Source organism: Saccostrea echinata, unplaced genomic scaffold (genome assembly GCF_033153115.1).
Source record: "Saccostrea echinata isolate AGI-Se365-2 ecotype Australia unplaced genomic scaffold, CSIRO_AGI_Sech_v1 ptg000009l, whole genome shotgun sequence".
Classification (NCBI taxonomy): domain Eukaryota; kingdom Metazoa; phylum Mollusca; class Bivalvia; order Ostreida; family Ostreidae; genus Saccostrea; species Saccostrea echinata.
The window spans coordinates 39,755,145-39,775,889 of record NW_026889758.1 but is presented as its reverse complement, the minus strand read 5'-3'; the positions used below and the strand labels follow the sequence as shown (position 1 = coordinate 39,775,889).

The 20,745-nt window shown below is 33.7% G+C and overlaps 2 protein-coding genes across 2 annotated transcripts in view; one reads left to right on the top strand and one right to left on the bottom strand.

Moving 5' to 3' along the window:
• Positions 1-20,745, top strand: part of LOC133182373 (B9 domain-containing protein 2-like) — a 613,772-nt gene that overhangs the window by 224,032 nt on the left and 368,995 nt on the right. The gene's annotated exons all lie outside the window — the stretch shown is intronic.
• The window catches only part of LOC133182363 (exportin-5-like), a 30,954-nt gene that overhangs the window by 2,883 nt on the left and 7,326 nt on the right, over positions 1-20,745 (bottom strand). The window contains exons 7-29 of the mRNA XM_061317178.1: positions 20,533-20,609; positions 19,571-19,673; positions 18,864-18,947; positions 18,477-18,602; positions 17,807-17,897; positions 16,910-17,026; positions 15,743-15,912; positions 14,139-14,234; positions 13,827-13,958; positions 13,589-13,695; positions 10,374-10,466; positions 10,091-10,190; positions 9,848-9,913; positions 9,550-9,665; positions 8,853-8,953; positions 6,127-6,223; positions 5,473-5,606; positions 4,778-4,878; positions 4,630-4,670; positions 4,333-4,424; positions 3,238-3,368; positions 415-519; positions 104-244 (exon numbers count right to left, since the gene is read on the bottom strand). Of these exons, the coding sequence (XP_061173162.1) occupies positions 104-244; positions 415-519; positions 3,238-3,368; positions 4,333-4,424; positions 4,630-4,670; positions 4,778-4,878; positions 5,473-5,606; positions 6,127-6,223; positions 8,853-8,953; positions 9,550-9,665; positions 9,848-9,913; positions 10,091-10,190; positions 10,374-10,466; positions 13,589-13,695; positions 13,827-13,958; positions 14,139-14,234; positions 15,743-15,912; positions 16,910-17,026; positions 17,807-17,897; positions 18,477-18,602; positions 18,864-18,947; positions 19,571-19,673; positions 20,533-20,609 (2,421 nt within the window). The remainder of the gene's footprint in view (positions 1-103; positions 245-414; positions 520-3,237; positions 3,369-4,332; positions 4,425-4,629; positions 4,671-4,777; positions 4,879-5,472; positions 5,607-6,126; positions 6,224-8,852; positions 8,954-9,549; positions 9,666-9,847; positions 9,914-10,090; positions 10,191-10,373; positions 10,467-13,588; positions 13,696-13,826; positions 13,959-14,138; positions 14,235-15,742; positions 15,913-16,909; positions 17,027-17,806; positions 17,898-18,476; positions 18,603-18,863; positions 18,948-19,570; positions 19,674-20,532; positions 20,610-20,745) is intronic.

The following is a 20,745-nucleotide window of genomic DNA, read 5'->3' as shown; positions in this document are numbered from 1 at the left end:
TCTTGCAAGCAAAATTAAGCATTAATAAATTCCTCACATATACATGTATTTGGGAACATATAGTATTCACTGAATGCAAAACATCAAGCATATTACTGCTTACCAAGAGTTCATACATCTGCATCACCAGTCCTAGTAAGAGAGCTAGCGGACCCTCATGTTGTCCATGCATCTGTAGTCCATAGATGACACTACACAGAAAATTAGTGGCAATGTCCAGAGTCATATTCCCATTGCTGAACAACTGTAAAAACAAATGTATATAAGGTACATGTATATCGGATCCAAAAATTATTCTTTTTCACCATCTGCAGAATAAGCATTCAAATGACATTAGCTTTTAGCTCCATACATTGCTAGTTTATATACATGTACTAACAGCTCTGGTCCTCTGGAATTTTAAAAGTCACTTACTTGTCTGGTTGTAGACCAACACAGAGAAACAGACTTATTGCAGGCAATGGTGTCCCTCCATGACAGGGCCCCAAACACACACATCATCACAGAGGGGTATATACTCTGAATAACAATGAAAATATACAAATGACAGAGGGGTATATACATGTACCCTGTATAACACAAGGCTCTAATTGGCGACTAGTTTAGTCGCCATGGTGCCCAAAGCTTTTGATTGGCACCAAAAAAAATTTCTTAAGTCTCCAAATTGGTGAACATTTTAAATTGACTTGGTGATCGTCAAATTCCGGAATATTCTCATTTTTAACATTTTTTTTGAAAAAAAGAAAAGAAATTTAAAAAAAAAAAAGAGTAAATTATTTACATGTTGTGTTTTCTTAGGCACGTCATGGGTCCCTATATTCTATTAACTTTTTAAGTTGGCCCCTTAAAAAAATTTCCTGGTGACTAAATTTTTTTTGATAAGGCACGAGCTGGCACCTAAATTTTAGAAGCCACTTAGAGGCCTGTAACAATGAAAATATACATCTGACACAGAGGGATATATACTCTGTATGACAATAAATAAAAATAGTGTCAAACCTCATTATCTCAAACTCAATGGGGACCCAGAAAAAAATTCAAGATATCCGAGGATTTGATATATCCAAGGTAAATTAGTTAAAGAATAAGGGGTTGGGATGTCCAAATAACTTCCACATATGCATGGTATTCGAGATATGGTGTTTGAGATACCAAAGTTCAACTGTATATCTTCTGTATAACAATAAAAAAATACAAATCAGCACACTGAAAAAATACATCAAAGAAGACTGTATACTCTGCAAAATTAGGAGAAAACATTTTCATCCCCTGTTTTGGTCCTCTGCACATCTGCAAAGGTGTTACCAGTTGATAAATTTCTATGATGTTGTGGGAAAAGGAAATTAAATTTTGAGGGAGATTATTTCACCAATGTTGAATAGGGAAGAGGAAAAGTAGGAATTCTGTTTATTTTTTTTTTATATCCACCATTATTATAGCAGGGTGTCTATATAAGTTTAAGGTTCAATAATACTCTAATAAGAGAGATAACTTTCACTGGAATTCTCAACTATTATTCCCTTAAAATTGGTCAAATCAAAAAGCCATTTCTGTCAAATTATGAATGCAAGATGTGGTGATACTGTTCCATTATCAATTTTAATTTAGATTTTCTCTTAAACTTTTAAAAATCATCATTAAATCCAAATTTTACATGAATAAACGGGGGGGGGGGGGGGGGAGTGGAGGTGATGAACCTTAAAATAGTTTCCACTGAAATTTTTCAAGGCATTAAGAAGGAAAAAGAAAAATAAAATAAATTTTGAGATGGATACATTTTAAAGAAAAGGAATCTACACAGTTTATGGCTCAAACAATTGGATTGGCAGTAGAATGTGGTCTCTCAGTGCCTTGTAGTTTTTTTTCAATAAAATTCACAAATTGGAAAATAAAGTTGATCTTTTAGATGTATCACATATATAAGCGCTCACCTGAGTAACTTTGGCCTTGCTGTTTTTCATGTGATTCCCCCCCCCCCCCCGTAGTGATTATAGTGGCCCCGCCCTACCCCCAGGGGTCATGATTTGAATAATTAGAATCTACACTAGGTACCCCAGGATGCTTCCACATAAGTTTCAGCTTTCTGGCCCAATGGTTCTCGAGAAGAAGATTTTTAAGGATCTTTTCTGCATATTTCAATGTAAAACTCGGATTCCCTATTGTGGCCCCGCCCTACCCCCGGGGGTCATGATTTGAACAATTTAAAATCTACACTACCCCAGAATGCTTCCACATTAGTTTCAGCTTTTCTGGCCCAGTGGTTCTTGAGAAGAAGATTTTTAAAGATTTTTACTACATATTTCAATGTAAAACTTGACTCCTTTTGTGGCCCGCCCTACCCCGCGGGTCATGATTTGAACAATTTAGAATCTACACTACCCCAGGATGTGTCCACATAAGTTTCAGCTCTTCTGGCCCAGTGGTTCTTGAGAAGAATATTTTTAAAGATTTTTACTACACATTTCAATGTAAAACATGGATTCCCTATTGTGGCCCCACCCTACCCTCGGGGGTCATGATTTGAACAATTTAAAATCTACACTACCCAAGGATGCTTCCAAATAAGTTTCAGCCTTTCTGGCCCAGTGGTTCTTGAGAAGAAGATTTTTAAAGATTTTTACTACACTTTTCAATGTAAAACTTGGGATTCCCTATTGTGGCCCTGCCCTACCCCCAGGGGTCATGATTTGAACAATTTAAAATATACACTACCCAAGGATGCTTCCAAATAAGTTTCAGCCTTTCTGGCCCAGTGGTTCTTGAGAAGAAGATTTTTAAAGATTTTTACTACACATTTCAATGTAAAACTTGGATTCCCTATTGTGGCCCCACCCTACCCCCGGGGATCATGATTTGAACAATTTAGAATCTGCACTACCCCAGGATGCTTCCACATAAGTTTCACCTTTTCTGGCCCAGTGGTTCTTGAGAAGAAGATTTTTTAATGACCCCACCCAATTTTTGTATTTTCTTGATTATCTCCCCTTTGAAGGGAACCTGGCCCTTCATTTTAATAATTTAAACTCCCCTTCACTCAAGGATGCTTTGTACCAAGTTTGGTTAAAATTGGCCCAGTGGTTCTTGAGAAGAAGTCGAAAATGTGAAAAGTTTACAGATGGACGAATGGACAGACAGACGGACAGACAGCTAGACGGACGGACGGACGACGGACAACGGGTGATCAGAAAAGCTCACTTGAGCTTTCAGCTCAGGTGAGCTAATAAACGTTGTTCTGACCTCACACTTCATACACATTTGTCCGAGGTCTGTCATTGGCTCTTCCTTATGTGACACTGGAACATTTTCTGCATCGTCCATCTTAGCATCATCAGACAAAGGCTCTTGTTTTAACTTGTGAAATATCATTCCTGGAACAGACCAAAAAATTGGACTTTGTCCAAATAAAAATTACATGGGGCATTACTAAACTATTGTACATTACATGTATGTATATGCAGACAAAGAGGGAGCAAAATACCCTGAAACCAGAACTTGTTCCATAACTTATCATTATAAAAAAACCAACTAAAGCATAAAAAAATCTGTCCAGACAGTTGAATAGACAGACAGGGCCATAATACATGTATATCCATCTAATCATATCTAGTGTTGGAACAACATAGATAATTAGATGGTATACTTTCAAGTCATTGTATTTCATTCCCACCTTAGAATTTGACTTCGTTAGAAGTCAATGCATTGCCTGCTTGCATGGAAGTTAACTAATCCTGTACTTATCTGATTAATTAATGTGCACTATCTTCAGTCTGTTCTTAACAACTCAAGGAATTTCCTGGTGAGTTTGCATGATACTCCTGTGCATTTTAACATACACTTAATTAAGTGTACTCCTAATTGAGTTTGAAAGTTATTCCTTTACTTCACTTATCGAACAAGTCACCCTAAATCATTCTAAGTTACCCATGTACATACATGTACAACGTACTTTACAAGTCAATGTGTTCGCTAACAACTTTACTAAGCTACTCCTTCAAAAACCATACAAGTGACAAAACAGCATGTATTTTTTAATAAGTTTATAAGCTTCTCCTTATCTGTAATTATTCCCATGATTGAATAAATTATTTCTGTACTTACTATAGATCACTTAATTTTTGCAACACCATATTTTTGTGAAATACTAGTGAAATACACGAATTTTTGTTATTGCTCTATAAAATCTTAAATAAAATTATGAGAAAGAAATTTTCACGAGCAGACAGTCTCGCATAAATACGCAACAATAGAGTTCTCGCAAATAAAAAGTGACTTATAGTAAACTAGTCAATGTTTTCCCTACTGAGTTTGTAAGTTTAATAATGCTGTTCCTACCTAATAAGTCGATGTATTCCCTTGTCAGTTGTCGAGTCAGTTGGTCTTCAAGAATTTCCTGTGTCTCCATATTGTCCTCACAGCCATCTTCACTTTAAACAAAAAAACAATTATTTCACACCAATGGGACAAAGAATAATAAATGATAGAAAAGTTTATCTCTTTTTTTCGCAAATACTTTATATCAAAATTTCCTTACAAAAAATTATGCGTACTAAATGACAGCTAGTGTACAACTAAAGCCTTGCTGAGTCATATTCATTTGTAAAATTTTAAGACAGCACTTAATTTCCATACCTTATTCTTTGGTTAATTTGCTGCCATTGTGAATTCAATTTCTGTAAGAAAAGTACAAAAAAAAATTAATCTTTGTGCTCTTAAGCACATCTTTACTGCATATTTTTTTTAAATTTCTCATGGAGTCATCAAGTCTGATTTCACTTACCTGATAAAAATAAGGACAAACAAACTCTAACAATGGTATCACAGCTACACTGTATAGGTCCTTAGGACAGTTGATTATGTATGGCTTCAATATGACTCTTACAGGGAAGTTAAGGGAAGAAGATGATGAAATAATGCGTCAGTCTTTTTAAATTTCTTTTAAACAGTTAGCAATTCAAATTTTAAAATCCATTTTTCTCGAATTTGGAATTACAATGTACAATTACTGCATTTATATACTAGTATCTCTATCAATTCAAGGGCTGAGACACAATACATGAACAGTGTATATCTTGTGGGTACCAAGTATGTATTACACAATAAGTTTTAATCTCTGTATAATATGTATAGCCCTTATATGTTTTAATAGTTCATTTGCATAAAAACACCTATACTTTGCCTCAACTCACTTGCATTGTATGGATGTAAGAATGGAAAATGTGTATCCCAAGTTATTTCAATCTCTAATTTGTTTTTTTTTCCTCAGGGTTTTCCCTTCATGTATGTATCCATATGTACAAACATGTATGTACATGAATCATATCTTATATAGTATATCAAAATATGCATAAACAGTATTAGGTATGTACATGCATATAATTGAACCTCCTCTAATTAAACCTTATAAGCATAAATCTTGTCACAAATATTAATCAGTTGTAGGCAATGAAGACATCTGTCAATAAAGGATATTGATGAATGGTTTGGTTCTGTAATCTGGTAGATAGTCGAGGTTTGTGAACACAGTTGATAGAAGAGACTGCGGAAGACAAGGAATGGCATAGAACTCGTATCCCAAGCACTGACCGGCATTACCCACGATGTGGCAGCTACAAGGAAATACACTGATAGCCTCAATAAAATGATACATTTTACTAATGACAATTAAACAAATAAAATTTACCCTTAATATTATGATAAAGTATTTATATGCTTCTTTACCCCTCTAGAAAACATGAATCAAAATATAGAATTGGTTTTCAAATTAACACACACAAGATATTTAACACACCTGTAATCATAAGATAGCAAACCAACCCGTTATCATGAGATAATTAACACACCTGTACTCATAATTAACATACCTGTAATCAAGAGATAATTAAAACACCTGATATCATGAGATAATTAACATACCTGTAATCAATAGATAATTAACACAACTGTAATTATGAAATAGCTAACACCTGTAATCATGAGATACATGTAGTTAACATTCCTGTAGACATGAGAAAGTTAACGAACCTGTACGCATGAGATAGTTTAGACTCCTGTAATGATGACATAGTTAACACACTTGTAATCAAGAAATAGTTAACACATCTGTAATCATGAAATAGTTCAACACACCTGTAATCATGCATTGTTGTAAGGAAGTTCTGCATTCTTGTGACCGGGTTCTTACACACTGGAGAACTGGTATTGTCCACACTGGGCATAGGGATTCCTGTCCAATATAAAGTTTACATAAGATTTTTAAAAATATTTCAAATAATCAGATCTGTTTAAGATTTACAAATGACATGTTTACAAAGTTGAAATTTTCTGAAAATGTATTGCATGCCATGCCTTTGACCTTTGTTGATGTGACCTTGACCTGCATCATGCTCTAGAATATTTCATAAACTTTCAGAAAGATGTAATATGGTGTAAGAGAGTCCTGATCATTTACAGGTTCAACTAATCATTCACACAGGGGGTTGCTAAGCAGTGATCCCTAATGATCCACCATTCCAGAATTTGCTTTTACCATACCTTATAATCTGACAAAATTGTAATATACCATACAACAGCATCTCCCTTTAAATGAATTAACATGGTGTTTGATGAATTCAGATCACATAATAAACATTTTTTCCCTTAAAAATGCTATATCATTTGACAGTCTGCCATTGAAGGACTGTGAAAATTATATGATGAACTTTATACATGTAAGTATAAAATGATAAAGGAACTCATACATTACATGGTCCTTGAATGACTGTTGGGTGATTTGGACAGTGAGCTCTTATGACAACACTTGGGCAAAGGGAAAATTCGGACTACTGTACATTGATCCAATAGAATTTTTTTTAATTTCAGCAGTAAACTCTGTACCCACAATCCTCCTTAAATTGCATATGGTTGTCCAAACTATGTTCTCGCAATAACCAAAGAAAAGTTCGCAAATAAATAATTGACTTAACTTTAATGGAAATTGCAGAAAGATAGTAGATTAAATACTCTTTGTAAACCAGAAGTCTCTCACAAGCTTTACTGGTTTGTAGCTATAACAAAGGAAGAAAAAAGAAGGACTTGGACTTGAAACTATGATAACAGCAATAAACTAGAAATATGTCCATAGGACATGAATGCCCCGCTGAGGGTATATTAGTAATGCAACATTTTAACACAAATTGAGAAAAGTGAGGTCAAGGTCAAAGGAAAGGTCAAGGTGAAAAAATATTGATGCAGTTGAATAGATTATATCAGTATGTATCAGCATATGAAGTTTGACACTAATTTAAGAAAAGTGAGGTCAAGGTCAAAAGAAAGGTCAAGGTCAAAAATTGTTGAAGCAGTTGAATAGCTTACATCAGTATGTATTAGCATATGAAGTTTGATAAAAATATTATAAATGGTTTCTTTAAAACTGAGCTAAACATTAATTTAGGAAAAGTGAGGTCAAGGTCAAAGGAAAGGTCAAGGTCAAAAAATATTGATGCAGTTAAATAGCTCTCATCAGTATGTATCATCATATTCAGTTTGTCACTAATTTAAGAAAAAGGAGGTCAAGGTCAAAGGAAAGGTCAAGGTCAAAAATGTTGATGCAGTTGAAAAGCTCTCATCAGTATGTATCAGTATATGAAGTTTGATAACACTATCTTGAATGGTATCTTTAAAACTGAGCTAAACACTAATTTAAGAAAAGGGAGGTCAAGGTCAAAAGAAAGGTCAAGGTAAAAAAATGTTGATGCAGTTGAATAGCTTACATCAGTATGTATCAACATATGAATTTTGATTAAATTATCTTGAATGATATCTTTAAAACTGAGCTAAACACCAATTTAAGAAAAGTGAGGTCAAGGCCAAAAGAAAGGTCAAGGTCAAAAAATGTTGATGCAGTTGAATAGCTTACATCAGTATGTATCAACATATGAAGATTGATTACACTGTCTTGAATGGTATCTTTAAAACTGAGCAAAACACTAATTTAAGAAAAGTGAGGTCAAGGTCAAAGGAAAGGTCAAGGTCAAAAAATATTGATGCAGTTGAATAGCTCTCATCAGTATGTATCAGCATATGAAGTTTAATAAAAATATCTTGGATAGTTTCTTTGAAACTGAGCTTTGAACAGAGCTAAACGCAAAGTGTGACGGAAGGACAGACAGAAGGACAGAAGGACAGAAGACAGACATGACAAACACTATATGCCCCGGCCATATTCATGGCGGGGCATAATAAATTAATGATCCACGTTTTAGTCTCTTTGTGTGGCAAGTTTTATTGCAATCCTACTAAAACTGTAGGAGGAGTGCCCCTTTTGAAAGAATTTCAAAGATATTTTATTTCAGTAGCCATGGTAACACCATTCATCAAAATCCAAAACAGATATTCAGAGTTGGGTAACTTAGTGTAGTCTACTTGTGAAGCAAGTTTGATTGAAAACAGACTAAAACTGTAGGAGGAGTAGCATTTTCATTAGATTTCACAAAAAAGTCTAAAAACTGATTATAGAATTAGGTATCTTGTGTAGTCTACTTGCATACCAAGTTAAATTGAAATCCAACTGAAAATGCAGGAGTAGCATTTTGAAAAATTGTTTACAAACAAACAAACAGACAGGCAACAGACAAGCTCTTCTGGTCTCTGCCCAGCAGAGATATAAATCTGCACTTTTTAGATTCATTTACATGGAAATGCATCTAAATTTTGACATGTAAAGTCACAGTCTAGACTAAGTAAGGGTTGATCATGTCGTTTGACTGGAGGTGGATCTAAATTTAAAGAGAGAGCTATAGGTACATCCAGTGATAATCACACAACTGCTCTCACCCCAATGCTTGTACCGTTAAACATATTACAAAATTAAGTACCTAAAATTGCATATTTTTCATTCTCTACCAGATCAAAGGACTTTTCAAATTCTGGATGTCGTCTCTGTAACATTTCTGGATGCCAACTGCCATTCATACTTCTGTAAACAATAACATGTTAATGTGCAAGTTTGAAAAAAATGACAAGTATTCTACTTCTTCATTACAAAATACTTAAGCCACATCCTGAAAATTACTAGAGAGGGTTAATAAAACAAGTGCCCAATGCTTAAAAAATCATTTTCTTGCCGCAAAGCCAACTTTCTGGAAAAAAATGACGTGCATCATTCTATCAAGATTTTTCAGAAATTTGCATTGGGGGGAGGGGGGTATTGAGATTTTTGGTCCCACTTGGAACTTGGCCACAAAAATTTCCTACAAAATTGACTTTTGTTTAAAATAAATTGACAGAATCTGGCAAAATGTAGGGCATGAAACTTTTTGATGAAGCTAATAGGAATTAATGATTAAAAATAATGGAAGGACTAAGCAAAGTCCATGTTCATATAATATTTAAATACAAACACATGATGAAAATTTTGTTTGATTATCAAATATTATTTCAGAAGTTATTTTCATTTGAAATTTTGACTTAAGTCTGTTCCCAGTTTATGGTTTCGAGGCCTGATTACTTATGAAATGTAGAGACCAAAATTAACAAACAGGAAGTAATGACACACAGGAAGTAATGACATACTTCATAAATAGCAGGAGGTTCTCCAGCATTCTGGAGACATGGACAGTTGCTGGATTCTTTAATATAAGAGAACCATCCTCTTTCTTCAGAAGTACAAATCCCCCATTTTCTGCAACCTACACATTATTAAAAAGTATATACTGTTTGCTGAAGATAAAAACAAAAATTTAATATCTCAACCCATTGGACCACAATAAATTAAGGTAAGCTTCACCATTCTGAAGTATGTAATTGTCAATTGTAAATACAACTTGAACTTGTACTAAATCTGTTCGTGATAAATGAAATTAAATCAAACCTGAATCTCCTCTGGCCATTTGCTTCTCTTTAGCACTGCCATCAGCATGGTTATACAATAAGTTATCTATAATGCCCAAAATCATACATTAATTTCTTAAATACAGTATCATGTTGACGCAGAAACTTCCACTTAAAACTGATATCAATGTAAAACCACTACAGTTACACAACTAAACTTGCAGAGGTAAAATTATTATATGATTCCAAATTATAGTTCTAATTTAGTGGAAGTAGCTCTCACATGTGACCTGTTGATTCCACATGTGTCCTCAGAACTTGGTTCTACTGGGGCTTGATCTAAGCCAATATAAGACATCCACTTGTCTGCTCCACTGAAGGCCCTGGAAAATAAACACATTATACATAACAGAAAAATGGTATTCAGTTTGTTGATAAATGTGCTATTTCCACAGATTGGATTACATGTACACATATACAGTATACATAATGTGTACTTTAATCAATATAGAGTATAAATGAAACATTTTGATGGTAAGTATGGAGTATAATGAAAATAAACTTACAACTTAAACTGCTCTGACAGCCACAATTCCTTAGCTGGTTGTAAGATTTCTTCAAGAAATATGGACTGTTTCTCATAATTATTAAATCTATTGCTGAAAATGATAATACACTTTTACCACAAAAATACCATACCCAAACAACTTCAATAAGAGACCCATGGGCCACATCACTCACCTGAGCACATTGGCTAAGCAAAAGCACAAATCAGTTCAGTATTGAAAAGATTACTGGGAGTGGGGGAGGGGGGGGGGGGGGGGGGGCTTGAATTTTAAACTACCTTCCATGTCAATTTAACAAATGGCTTTGTTGTACTTGAAAAGATTTTTAAATAAATTTCCCATATATTCCTTTGTAAAAATTTGATCCCCCACTGTGGCTCCTCCCTATCCCAGGGGTCATCATTTGAACAAACTTGAATCTACACTACCTGAGGATACTTCCATATCAATATGACTAAACATAGTTTTTCTGTTCTTGAGAAGAAATATTTTTTCTATATGTTCTTATGTAAAACCTTCGATCCCCCATTGGGCCCCACCCTACCCACGCAAAGGCCGATCCAGGGCCAGCGCGCCAGGTGTGCGCCCCCCATTTGAATTTTTTTTATGTAGAACTTATATGTCCATTATCCTAAAATCAAGGAACTAGAAATATGTCCATAGGACATGAATGCCCAGCCGAGGGTATATTAGTAATGCAACATTTTAACACAAATTGAGAAAAGTGAGGTCAAGGTCAAAGGAAAAGTCAAGGTGAAAAAATATTGATGCAGTTGAATAGCTTACATCAGAATGAATCAGCATATGAAGTTTGACACTAATATAAGAAAAGTGAGGTCAAGGTCAAAAGAAACGTCAAGGTCAAAAATTGTTGATGCAGTTGAAAAGGTTACATCAGCATGTATTAGCATATGAAGTTTGATAAAAATATTATGAATGGTTTCTTTAAAACTAAGGTAAACACTAATTTAAGAAAAGTGAGGTAAGGTCAAAGGAAAGGTCAAGGTAAAAAATATTGATGCAGTTGAATAGCTCTCATCAGTATGTATCAGCATATGAAGTTTGACACTAATTTAAGAAAAGTGAGGTCAAGGTCAAAGGAAAGGTCAAGGTCAAAAAATGTTGATGCAGTTAAATAGCTCTCATCAGTATGTGTCAGCATATTAAGTTTGATAACACTATCTTGAATGGTATCTTTAAAACTGAGATAAAAAGTGAGGTCAAAGTCAAAGGAAAGGTCAAGGTCAAAAATTGTTGATGCAGTTGAATAGCTCTCATCAGTATGTATCAGCATATGATGTTTGTTAAAAATATCCCTAATGGTTTCATTAAAACTGAGCAAAACACTAATTTAAGAAAAGTGAAGTCAAGGTCAAAAGAAAGGTCAAGGTCAAAAAATGTTGATGCAGTTGAATAGCTTACATCAGTATGTATCAACATATGAAGTTTGATTACACTATCTTGAATGGTATCTTTAAAACTGAGCTAAACACTAATTTAAGAAAAGGGAGGTCAAGGTCAAAAGAAAGGTCAAGGTCAAAAAATGTTGATGCAGTTGAATAGCTTACATCAGTATGTATCAACATATGAAGTTTGATTACACTATCTTGAATGGTATCTTTAAAACTGAGCTACACACCAATTTAAGAAAAGTGAGGTCAAGGTTAAAGGAAAGGTCAAGGTCAAAAAAATGTTGGTGCAGTTGCATAGCTCTCATCAATATCTATCAGCATATGAAGTTTGATAAAAATATCTTGGATAGTTTCTTTGAAACTGAGCTTTGAACAGAGCTAAACGCAAAGTGTGACGGTAGGACAGACGGAAGGACAGAAGGACGGAGGGACGGAAGACGGACATGACAAACACTATATGCCCCGGCCATATTAATGGCGGGGCATAAAAAACATCTCTTCTTTGTAAGAATTCGTCAGCTTCCTGGACCCCCACCAGGGCCTTGCTCTAGACCCACTGGGGGCTTCAATGCAGCCCCCAGACCCACTGCCTCTACTTCCCCCCCTTCCCCCCGTTACAGTGGATACGCCACTGCCCCGGGGGTCATCATTTGAACAAAATTGAATTTACGTTACCCGAGGATGCTTCCATATCAAAATGACTAAACATGATTTTCAGTTCTTGAGAAGAAGATATTTTCCTATATGTTCCTATGTAAAATTTTCAATCCCCCATTGGGCCCCACCCTACCCCCGGGGGTAATCATTTGAACAAAATTGAATTTACAATACCTAAGGATGCTTCCTTATCAAAATGACTTATCATAGCTTTGCAGTTCTTCAGAAGAAGAAATTTTCCTATATATTTCTATTTAAGACTTTGATCCTCCATTGTGGCCCCACCCTACCCCCAGGCATCATGATTTGAACAAATTTGAATCTACACTACCTGAGGATGTTTCCATATAATTATGACTCATCATGGCTTTGCTGTTCTTGTGAAGAAGATTTTTAAAGATTTTTCCACTATATTTCTAAGTAAAACTTTGATCCTCCATTGTGGCCCCACCCTACCACCAGGGGTCATGATTTGAACAAACTTGAATCTACACTACCTGAGGATGTTTCCATATAAATATGACTCATCATGGCTTTGCTGTTCTTCAGAAGAAGATTTTTAAAGATTTTTCCATTATATTTCTAAGTAAAACTTTGATCCTCCATTGTGGCCCCTCCCTACCCCCGGGGGTCATGATTTGAACAAACTTGAATCTACACAACCTGAGGATGCTTCCACATGAGTTTCGTCTTTCCTGGCCCTGTGGTTCTTGAGAAGAAGATTTTTAAAAGATGCTATTAATTTTTCACCAATTCTCTATTTTCTCCCCTTGAAAGAGGGTGTGGCCCTTCATTTGAACAAACTTAAATCCCCATCACCCATGGATGCTTTGTGGCAAGTTTGGTTGAAATTGGCCCAGTGATTCTGGAGAAGAAGATGAAATTATGAAAAGTTTACAATGACGCCGCCGACAAAAACGACAGACAAATTTCGATCAGAAAAGCTCACTTAAGCCTTCGGCTCAGGTGACCTAAAAACCAGTCATTATATGTAATACATAAATAAATGTGAAATCAAAATATATTTTATATTTTAATATATTATATATTATAATATATATATATATTATAAATTTTTTTTTCCATTGATACTAACCACCATTTTCTTTCAAACAAAAAGAATAAACATGGATAGAAATTCCTCACCACACAAGAATAAGAGCCTCGGTGAGTATACATTTCTCCATCTGAGACAGCTGTTCTGTATCTCGCGAGATGTTCTGTATGTATCGGTACAGTTCATCAAATACTGGCTGTATCAAAATATAAGTTTAGAATTGATCAACACTGCTCATAAAAGGATGAAGTATGTGTTTGATAATATAGATATTCTTGCGTGGATATAGATTTTTACTTACTATTTTTTGTATCTATAAATACTTACAAATATGAGATCAGTCTGAGTTTTACAGATGGTCACCAGCATAGAACAGGCATGCTGCCTGACGTTCTTCACAGAGCGACTTCTGTTACTTTTATTTTGTCCAGGGAAAGCAAACGTTACTCCTGAAAATATCTGTCGAGGAAAAAAAACACTCAGCTCAAGTTAACTTAGGTCTCATTACTTTCTATCAGACAATCAACTTTGAAAGAGAGAAAAAATACAACAGAAATCCCTGATGGAACCACTGATAGAGAGAATGTAGAGAAAGCAGTGTGGGAAAGATATTTTTTGAAAAAAGAAGCCATTTCTCACCTTCTCCAGCATGGCTGGGATAGTTTCTCTGGAGTATTTTAGGAAAATCACTAAAGCTGACAAACAAGACAGCAAACTGGACAAAATTAGGGGATCCTGTCAAAACCCAAAAATTATGTTTTATAAAAAAATTTTATAAAATAAAAAATAAAGGTAGTTTTACATAGATATCATACCTAATTTCACAATCATACCTTATTTCAAATCATTTTCCAGTTTAATATTTAATTGTGAATATTGTGGGGGTTTTCTTTTCTGTTCTTTTTTTATTTCTTCAATACCCAATTTCCACATTATTTTCCATTTAATTTATAGTTATTATTGTGGGTTTTTTCTTTTCTTTTTTTTTTCATTTTTTTCAGTACATACCTAATTTCAAAATCATTTTCCAGTTATTTAATTGTCATTATTATGGGTTTTTTCTAGGGATGGCAACGAATATTCGAACATTCGAATATTCATTCGATGAGTTGATTTTCGAATATGAATTTAAGATTCGAATATTCGGTGTTTTTTCAGATTTCATAAAAAGAAGTACTGTTATTAATAAATTTTGATTAGAACAGTGCTGGGATTATCCCTGATTAATTTACTAGCGATCAATTTCGATCACCTGATTTCTTTCACTACTTTCTTATACTAATAGATCTACTAAATTACATGTATTTTGTTTTGAGTAAGGTGTTAAAGAATTGTACAATGATGCTTTATGTGTAACACAAAACGTACTTTCATAGTTTTGATAACAAAATGAAATCTTAGAATGTTTAAAAGGCGTGGAGTATAAATTAATTGATCATTGAATGAATGTCCGAGAGAATTAGTCTGTTATTGATATTGCCTAAAGGGCTTAAATTCAGAATAAATATGTAAATTACTTGATTATCTTGGGTTGTACATAATCCTGAATTTTATATTCATTATCGGGAAATTAGTTAATTACCTAGGAAAATTGTCTATGGAAATATTTGTTTACATTGTATCAAAGATTATAATCATATCTCTTATTAGGCAGATAATTGTAATTCATTACATGTATTGAAATCTGAACAGTATACCGTTACGACTATCTTGTCTTTTGTAAGACGAATGGTTCCTCAGTTGGAGCTACTATAAATACACGTTTCATTTGTTGAAATTATACTTTTCTACATCTAAATCAATTATTTAATTCAAAGATTGACAAATATCAAATGGAATTTCTTATTGTACACTTACAAAAGTCTTCATACAATTTTACTTCCAATGTAAGTATACCTACGCTAAACCTTTCATGATTGTAGGATGATGCATATTTAAAATAATACAGATTTTATTTATTTTATCGAATATTCGAATATATTCGAATACTTTCATAGAATATTCGAATATGAATTATTGACAAAATTGACATCCCTAGTTTTTTCTTTCCTTTTTTTCAGTACCTAATTTCAAAATCATTTTCCAGTTACTTAATTGTCATTATTGTGGGGTTTTCCTACAAGAAAATTCTAACTTCAAAATCATTTTCCAGTTATTTAATTGTCATTATTGTGGGGTTTTCCTTTTTTTCAGTCATAATCAACATAATTTCATGCATATGTAAGAAATCATTAGTTCCACACCTGTGACTGATAGGCTAGAGCACTTTTAAGTAGAGCCACTCCTACATCAGGATCAGGGGTAAAGTCAGTCAACCCTATACGTGACATCACACTCTCTATGAACAGTGTCATGGCATCCCATTCAAGGAAAGATGGAGAAGACAAGTTACACAGCTCACCAGCATCTGTACCTAAAAATCAATTGATCAACTGTGAATTAACAAAGTGAACAGTAAGGTTTAATTTTTGAAAAAAAACAACAAAGAATTCACAGGAAAAATTGAACTCAAAAGGCATGTATTTGAGCAGCAAAACCAGATATTTCTAAGAAATACTGAACAGTGCACTGGAAATATCTTTAATACTGCAGCTGTACTTACTTACATAGACATTTTATTTATTTGCTACCTAGAAAGTTGATGAATACATAATCTTAAAGTGATGAAACATACAAGCAACTGTTAAGCTTCTTCTTCCCTGTCAATTGTTTTATTCAGGTAATGGTAATTTTTTTAATATTATATACAAATTCAAAGACCTAGAGTAACTTGTTTCTGTAAGTTTACCCAAACTAGTTTACTTGTTTCTATAGGTTTACCCAAGCTAGTTTACCTGTTTCTATAGGTTTACACATGGTAGTTTACCTGTTTCTGTAGGTCTACACATGGTACTTTACCTGTTTCTATAGGTCTACACATGGTACTTTACCTGTTTCTATAGGTCTACACATGGTACTTTACCTGTTTCTATAGGTTTACACATGGTACTTTACCTGTTTCTGTAGGTCTACACATGGTACTTTACCTGTTTCTATAGGTCTACACATGGTACTTTACCTATTTCTATAGGTTTACACATGGTACTTTACCTGTTTCTATAGGTCTACACATGGTTCTTTACCTGTTTCTATAGGTTTACACATGGTACTTTACCTGTTTCTGTAGGTCTACACATGGTACTTTACCTGTTTCTATAGGTTTACACATGCTACTTTACCTGTTTCTGTAGGTCTACACATGGTACTTTACCAGTTTCTATAGGTTTACACATGGTACTTTATCCGTTTTTATAGGTTTACACATGCTACTTTACCAGTTTCTGTAGGTCTACACATGGTAGTTTACCTTTTTCTATAGGTTTACACATGGTACTTTACCTGTTTCTGTAGGTCTACACATGGTAGTTTACCTGTTTCTATAGGTTTACACATGGTAGTTTCTAGCCACTGTTTGGCAAAGTTGAATGCCAGCTCTGGTTGTAAGAGGACTGCCTGACGAACAGTGTCTGCCACCTCTGACCGGTATCCTGAAACAAAAACAAGACTGTTATACACTGTAACTATAAACCGAAAACATGTGGTGGTAAAACATTCTAGTGACAAATTAAGGGAATATCCTCTTCTAGCAACTCTACTACTAAGCACACACATGTACATGTATACATGAATATCTTCAAAACACAGATATACGACTTGATTTGAAGAAAAAAATAAAAGATGACCACAATGTGTGGCAGAAGGACTCAAAGGACAGAGGTAGATTGATGCATGTATGTCATGTACCCTACACTCTGTGAAAGTCAACAAATAAAGGCCATGATTTGAAGTTTTTGGGGAAAATGTACTGAGATACATGTACATGTATGTTATTGACAGTTGGATGGAATACTCAAACTTCACTGTTCAGCAGTACAGTCACGATGTTTGAGGAGGGGGGGGGGGGGGTATAATGACAATGAGAAGCATGCCATATACTATAGATTCTTAAACTACATGGTTTTTCATCTAGCATGACAGAATAACTCCATTTATTTATTAGATTAATTATATCCAATAAATAATAAATGACGTAAAATGATTTAATTTTTGTGTTGAACAATCCCATAATATTTTGCAAAAAAATAAAGTTAAAAAACAAAGGAAATGTGATTACAGTATCATGTTCCAAAGCAGAAAATCTGTATATCAAACTACAGTAAACCTTCAAATGATACACTAGCAAAAATCTGAAGTTGTTAAAATGCAATGTTTTTCAGAATGTGTATTTTTATGAAGAATCACAAAATAAAACGTAAAATCTGTCATACTTGAGAAAAAAGCTGAAAAATCTTCATCACTGTCAAAATCCTGACGAGAGTAATCACAGCTTGGCGAGTTATTCTTTGATGGAAAACCAACCTATGAATAGTACATCAAAAGTAACATATACAGATGCATGACCAGTGCTTTCTTGTAAGCTGATTAACAAAAACAAGGTGCAAGGAATTTAACATAAAGTTACGTCTAATAATTGGTTATTTTTGGGGTAGTCCAAAAGTTAGTTAAAACGGGAGTATTTTCCAGCCCATTCTAATTTAAACAGTTCAAACAAATAATTCCTATCATTATTATCCCTCTCTATGGTGTATATCAGACATCTTGAATTTGAGGAGATTCACAAAAATAAAATTTGAAATGAAAATATTATTAATACTATCAATTCTTTGCAAACAGCATTTAGGATAAATGAGAATGCTTCCCTGAGCACATATCAACATGATTATAAAGAGTCATTCAATTAATGACCTGTTAGGTTAATATTTTATGATATACAATGTATGTACATATACATGTACATACAGTATATACAAGTACATGTACATAGAGATTCATTAAGATACATGCACATACACTGTATTTTCATTTATTTATTTATTATTTATTTTATTATTTAATTTTTTTTGTTTTGGATTCATACACACATAAATTACAATTTACCTTTAGTAGCATTTTGGATGATGTTTCGAATAACTTGGGTATAAATGAGAGCAGTACAGCATCTTTACTGATGAACTCATGCTTCATAAAAGATAACCATACTGACTGTGTATAACTACTTAGTATCTGGAAAAAAAAAATACAAAACTGATATCAATGTTCATTTGTTATTCTTTTTTGTAATAAATTACAAGATGAGAATCTAGCTAGCTTCAATAATTTGCTACAGATTTAGACTAAAAAAAATTCTAAATATTATGTTCATTGGTTTTAAAAAATTAATTTATTAGTTAAAATTTTGTCCTGAAAAAAAAAACTGTTCTGTGTATGTCACTTTTGATATGTACTCAATGACTTAAAAATCTCTTTCCTTGGGTTCATTCTTACCTGACTTGGGTGCTGAGTGAAGGCCATCAAGGCTTCCAGGTACATGGCAAAATTAGGGGGTTGTTCACAGTCTGGCACAACACCCTGCAAGGGGAATGGAAACATTTAATAAAAGTCTTGTTCTTATGCCCCCATCATACAGTGTACATCTCCTTATAAAAAGGAATTCAACAAAAAAATGTGTTTCTAACATGTTTTGGTACTACTTCAATAAAATTATCCTCAAACTGCCATAAATAAAAGAAGATATTTTTGATCATTTTAGTTTTAGACAAGGAATAGATATCAATATTTTTTATTGAAGTAGTTCAAAAATGTTTAAGGAACATACAGTAATTTTCTTTGCACCATAAACTGCACCATTTTTTTTTTTTATTAAACCCAAGTTTCTCAGACCTACATATAAGATCTAAATCCATCAGCTGCAGCACTAGAATGAACTTCTACTGTAGATCATGAAATATTTGTGACACCTTATTTTCACAAGATATGTATTTTGTATTTATAAGCAAGTCAAAGTATTCACAAATTTTGGTTACTGTCGTACCATATATAATTTGTACTAGGGTAATTAACATACATGTATATGCGAGAATGAAATTTTCACGAGAAGACCATCTCATGTAATTATGCTAAAATAAAGTTCTCATAAATAAAAGGTGATATACAGTACATAGCATTTTCTCTCAATATGAGATTCAACCTACCCACAATGCACAGACTTGTTTTCCCAGATCAATAAGAACCAAACACAGCTTCTTCAAGAACAGATAGTAGTACTCATCATGAGCAGAACTCTTCTCTGCTGCCCTACAAGTTAACATTATCAATATTAAAACACATTCATGTTAGTACATGTTTAATCTCACTTTCATTGCTTTTAACACCAAGTAAATTAGAGCTTCAATTAATCCAGATGATTCAAGTTCAAGACAAATTTTCTTAGGAATCAATATTTTAAACTTTATTTTGTCTCCATAATAGGATTTTTTTACAACAAAACATTATACATGATTGTACAAGTATGTCAAACAGCATTATAAATCAATCAAAAGATGTACTGCAGATGTGAGAGTTATCTGTTCTATGTATTCTGAGTACAGTTGAACTTCAGCATCTCTGGAATACCATGGATGTGTCGAAGTGATTTGGAATTCCCAACCACTCATTCTTTAAGTATTTTACACTCGAGATCTCGAATCCTCGGATATCTCAAAGTTTTTGCTTGGTCCCATCGAGTTCAAGATAACGAGGTTTGACTGTACTTATTTACATTATTCAAAATCTACATTCATGTATACCAAAATTATGTCACAGCATATGCATTCAAATGTACATGTATTACTATTTAAAGCTACATTATACAATGGTACAGCCAGCTGTTCTATTCCTGGACATGAAAAATTTCATATTGGAAAATGTATAAGACATTGTTTAACATTTTATCTCCTGACAAACCATTACAGAAATCACTAGCCTTCTTGACAGGTACTCCCCCGTGTTTTCATTTTATTCTACTCCATCCTCATCATGTAATTTAGAATTTTCTGGTAATATCTTTAATCATGCAAACAAATTGACAATTACACTTATATGTGCCTGAGGAATATACCAAACAAAAGGGAGTCAGACAAAAATATATTTTTTTAAAATTAATTTTGCAACTTACGCTGCAGTGCTGAGAATTATTTTCATTGCTTCATCACTGAACAGTACTAATAATGGCTTCCTTTCCTCAACCTTTCCCTGTAAAAAGTGATAAAAATTATACATCTACAGCCTTTGAAATAAAATTGGAAAGTATATTAATTAGGGATGGCAATCGATTACAGAATTGCTAATCGGTTAACCGTAAGACGTTCCGACCGATTAACCGGTTATT